The sequence below is a fragment of the Haplochromis burtoni genome, unplaced genomic scaffold (genome assembly GCF_018398535.1).
Source record: "Haplochromis burtoni strain Fernald_Lab_line unplaced genomic scaffold, NCSU_Asbu1 Contig_3240, whole genome shotgun sequence".
Taxonomy (NCBI): Eukaryota; Metazoa; Chordata; class Actinopteri; order Cichliformes; family Cichlidae; genus Haplochromis; species Haplochromis burtoni.
The window spans coordinates 2,709-7,692 of record NW_024585601.1 but is presented as its reverse complement, the minus strand read 5'-3'; the positions used below and the strand labels follow the sequence as shown (position 1 = coordinate 7,692).

At 41.7% G+C, this 4,984-nt stretch overlaps 1 protein-coding gene across 2 annotated transcripts; it reads left to right on the top strand.

The window, feature by feature from the left end:
- The first annotated feature begins 121 nt into the window (after positions 1 to 121).
- Positions 122 to 3,732, top strand: tmem70 (transmembrane protein 70). 2 transcript variants are annotated; one of them, XM_014331555.2, is made up of 3 exons: positions 122 to 498; positions 2,262 to 2,361; positions 3,145 to 3,732. In XM_014331555.2, exons 1-3 carry the CDS (start codon positions 316 to 318, stop codon positions 3,588 to 3,590), a joined length of 729 nt encoding a protein of 242 aa, XP_014187041.1. In that variant the 5' UTR covers positions 122 to 315; the 3' UTR covers positions 3,591 to 3,732. The 2 variants fall into 2 exon arrangements, with proteins under 2 accessions (XP_014187041.1, XP_005953257.1); XM_005953195.3 differs by having other exon boundaries at positions 181 to 483.
- Positions 3,733 to 4,984: the final 1,252 nt, after the last annotated feature.

Sequence of the window (4,984 nt, the reverse complement as noted above, 5' to 3'; positions counted from 1 at the left end):
GGGAATTTAATCTGAAGAGTGTGTTGGAGGGTAGTAGGGCCCAGGTGAGGGAACTGGTGGGGTTTCTGAAGGATATAGGTGTTTATGAAAGAGTGTAGGGTTTTTTTTGATACAAATTGTAAACTCACTGTCTGACCCATACTCCGGAACAGTAGGAGGCGGTAATGCTCCTTTACGTTGGTTGCCAACCGCCGTTAAACACAAAGAAGAAGAAGAAACGGGAGGCGAGATTTGCAGCGTGTGTGGAGTTCGTAGGTCAGAGAGTCAGAGCCGCTTTCAGCAGTAATAACAAAGAAAGTACAGAAAACGTCAAAGATGCTGTCTGCGCGTTTCCTGCGGTTACGGTCTCGAGCTCTTCCCCGGATTTTCAGTAACGGTCAGTTTAATTTCGCGCAGCATCGCGCGCCATTCTCCGTGTGCTGCGTGAGCGCAGTGAGGAGGAAGCAGCTAACTCTCAGGCACTCGCTCCTGGCTCTCAACGAGGTATTCAACCGTCAGGTACACATGAGCGTCAGCATGGCGACGCTTTACTGCATACGCTGATGATGTCATGAGTAACAATGCTGCACTGCTCCAGCTAACAGCTAACCGGCGTTTCTACAGTGACATGCGCACACAAACTGTTCTGAAAGTTTAAGCGTCATTTTGAGTGAGTGACGTAAATGTGTCAGCTGAGCCGAACAGTGACGTGGGCGGTCCCAGGGAGGGTAATGTCAGCTGGATGGTAACAGAAGCATGTGACAGATTGTCTGACGTGAACATTTACAGAGGTCATAACAGACAAAAGCACGTGGATACTCCACTCATCAATAAATAGGTAAACGGTGACATGAACATGTCTGAGTATCCGTAACCACGTCGTTACACATTTACAGACTCAGCTGATACATGTTAGTTGGGTGAAATTCACACGTATTTAACACATATGTTATATTAGGATCCTTCGTTCGTTGGTTGGAACTGCAGAGTTGTGTTGTTCTTCAAGTTCAAGGTTCTTTATTTGTCACATGCATAGTTATACAAGTATAACACACAGTGAAATGTAGCCACTCTTGAAGAGTGATCATCGTATTTGACTGTCGCCTGTAGAAAATACTTTGATGTGTTTTAAATACTTTGATGTGTTTTGGCTCTTTAATGAAGTGCAAACATTTGCACACAAGTATAATCCAGGCTCGAATAAAAAATGGACAGAAAGACGAGTGGCGGTTTCTATACGTCATAAATGTTTTATTGACAGTACAACATAGAAAATATATCAGACGTTTAAATGGAGAGTGTGTGTGTGTGTGTGTGTGTACACGATCAGTCAAATGTTTGGACACACCTTTCTATTTAATGGTTTTTCTTTATTTTCACTACTTTGTACATTGTAGATACAACCTGAAGACATCAAATATATCAAGCAAGATATATTACATGTATTTTCATGTGTGTGTATAGATATTTCTCATAGATTTATATATATATATATATATATATATATATATATATACAGACAACAGTCTTGAAGGAGTTCAGAGATCTGAGCACTTGTTGGCCCTTTGCCTTCACTCTGCGCTCCATCTCATCCCAAACCATCTCCACTGGGTTTATGTCAGGTGACTGTGGAGGCGCAGCACTGCATCACTCTCCTTCTTGGTCAGTTAGCCCTGACACAGCCTGGAGGTGTGTTTGGGGTCCACAGATGAACCCTGACAGGCACACCTGTGAGGGGAAACCATTTCAGGTGACTGTGTCAGGAAGCTCACTAAGAGAAGGCCGACGGTTTGCAGCGCTGTCAACAAAGCAAAGGGTGGAATCATCAAATATATGAAGTAAGTAAGTATATATGGAACTATGGAGCAAAGAAAACAATGGTAAGTAACTCTAACTATGTTTAAGTCTTCAGTTTGTATCTACAATGTAGAAAGTTGTAAAAATAAAGAAAAACATTAAATGAGAAGGTGTGTCCAACCTTTTGACTGGCAGTGTACATATATATATTTTAAAAATATAAAACTATAAACCGGCCGAGTCCTTTTCTGAGATGTGTTACTGTCCTCAAATTCAAAATGACTTTTTATTCATAAAATGAAACATTTCTCTAATCTTAAACATTTTATGTACTGTGGATGTGATATGTGGCTATGAGTTTTGCAAAACATTGCATTCTGGTTTTATTTACATCTTGCACGACGTCCCGTTTTTGGAGGAATTGTAGTTGTAAAGTCGTCTCCCAGTGCCAAACACATTTTGTTCCTTTTGTTGTTTTTGACCAGATGCAGTCCCACGGTCCGTCCACCCGTGTCATCTCCACGGCACCGCCCTCCGAGCACGGAAACCTCATTTATGCTGGCAGCCTGGGTTTAGCTGTTCGGGGTCAGTCACTTGCATCTTGTTGTGAAATATCATAACAACAACAGCTGTTGTTCACCACACGTCTCAGTGACAGTGCGTCCAATAACTGTAAGCCTGTAGACAAAAGCAAACACAGTTAAACTTCAAGCCCTCATTAGGCAAAGTTTGAGTCTTGGTGTGGATGTTTCCTCATTGTGACTAATGTCAGAAAGGATAATAAGACTGACTTCATTTACTCCAGGAAACCATGACATCGAGTTATATAAGCTGTTGAAACACTTTGGTTAGTAACTGGATGCCTGTGAGTTTGTTGGTGAAGAGATTGAGATTTATTTTAAAATCTTAAAAATTCAACAGATGTTTTCTTTAAAAAAAGAAACAAGCCAGGTGGACACCTACTAAAAAGTCCACTCTGCTCTGATTGGTCAGCTCCTACAGGACCTTTGCTGAGCACGCCTTGATTCTGTTGTATACACAGTGCATACGCACTATTGTTTGTTGTGTTGGAAGTGATTGGCACAGATGCTGACAAAGAGGGGACGCATTGAACAAGACTCCTATCAGGGAGTTCTTTCTGCCCGCTGTGTCTGAATGCTTGTCCAGATTGGGCTGTCTGTCTGCCGTCTGTCTTCTGTAGGGTCTTTACAGTAATTCACAATAGTAGCACACTAATAAAACTGAATTGTGAAAGTAACTAGTAACATGGCTCTGATAGTGGGGCATGCTTTACTTAGACATTGACGTGTGGACATGTGGACTGTTGTTGGAAGTAACACGGGTTGTGTGACTCTTGTTTTTTGGCAGGGGTGAAGATGTTCTCGTACAGCACTAGTGCAGCCAGTCTCTTCCTCATGCCACAAATACTCCTGAAAACTGGACTCGGAGTCCAGAGTTTTGCCTTGCAGGCAGCTTTCTGTGGAGTCATTGGCGTTTTTACCTTCCTTACCCCCATCCTTCTTCACATCATCACCAAGGGTTACATAATCCGCCTGTACCACAACCCAGACAAAGATGTCTACACAGCAGTCACCTACAGCGTGTTCCTCACCGAGAAAAAGAGCGTGTTCCACCAGAGCCAGGTGAGGATCCCGGCCGTCAGTAAGATGTTCACGACTTTCTACGCCGGGAAGGTGGGGTTCCTGGTAAACCCGGACATTTTCCCCGTCCCGCACGACTACAATCATCTGATGGGCTACGATAAACCGTTCCGTTTCAGAGCAGATGACATGGAGCAACCTGACAAGAGCTGAGACTTAAGGAGGCAGAATGTTGTTGACCGAGTAAACCTGAGTGCACAGCTCAGACTCTGCCAGAGACAAACATCCACGGACAAAATGCTCCCACGTTTGTCTTCGCTATAATAAGTGCTAATAAAATAAAATTCTAACTTTATTATCCGGACTTGTGTGTGTTGCCTTTCTGAAGCTGTGAGCAATGATGTCAGTTATCAAGAGTAAAGTCATAGAGCTGGATGCTCTGTTCCAGGGCTGAGACCAGACTTACATCCACAGCTATCATCATGTTAGCTCACGTTTAATTTTCGTTTGTTTCTACCACCAGTTTGATTGTTTGAACATTGTCAGATTCGTTTTTGTTTTAGTTTCTTTTATCATGTTTGGTTGAGAAGAGTTTCTCGTTCTCTCAGCCTTTACCTGGGGGCCGTCCTCTGTGTCTGCTGGGTTGGGCTCACGCTTGCTGTCAAGCTGTGTGTCCTAGAACAGGACTGGGACAACATCAATATACAAATGCAGAACATTTAATGGCCTTCAAGTTTGGGTCTTCTATCATATTGTACTGGTTTGCTACTCTCCAGTATGTACTCTGTACTGTCAGGTCCATGTGTGCAGACTTAATCAAAGGGTTAAACAAGACCACTGCATTAACTGTTTAAGAATTACACCTTTTTTATTACCTACTCTTATATTTTCAGAGGATTAAAATTAATTGGACAAACTAACATAGTTTTATATATAAGTATTGCAAAAATAAATCTAGAGCTCGTTAGCATCGCTAGATGCTGTCTGCCTCTCCTGACCAGAATTCAGCTGCTCGTGTTATCACTAGAGCCTCTTCTACTCACTACATCGCTGTCATCAGCTTTCCAAGTGACCGATGTAAAAGCAGGACTCAAACGCAGGACCAAGTGACAACAGTGCATGTGTCTACAGTCCATATTAAACACAGTTCACAAACAGCTGTGATGGTCCAGTTTCCTCGAGGCTTCCACAAAGTCCAGGCAGAATCCAGGACTCTCCAAAATCTTCAAACAGTCCCGAGCACAGGTTGTTTGTTTTTACTCACAGTTCAATTTGTGAATTGATATCACTTTTTTCAGGAGATTTATGTCTGCAGGATAATTCTCTCACCTGTGCAGGACAAAAAGAATTAGGATCTGATAGGCAAGGCAAGTTTATTTGTATAGCACAATTCAACAACAAGGTGATTCAAAGTGCTTTACAGAGACATTAGAAACAAAAACAAATAAAAAGCATGATTTAAAATTGATTAAAACAAGCAAACAAACTAACTAATTAACAAACAAACAAAGCAGTATATAAAATCAAAACAGATAAAATCAGTAGTTAAATGTAAGTTTTGAAATTAAGCTTAAACAAACAAACAAAACAGTATATAAAATCAAAAC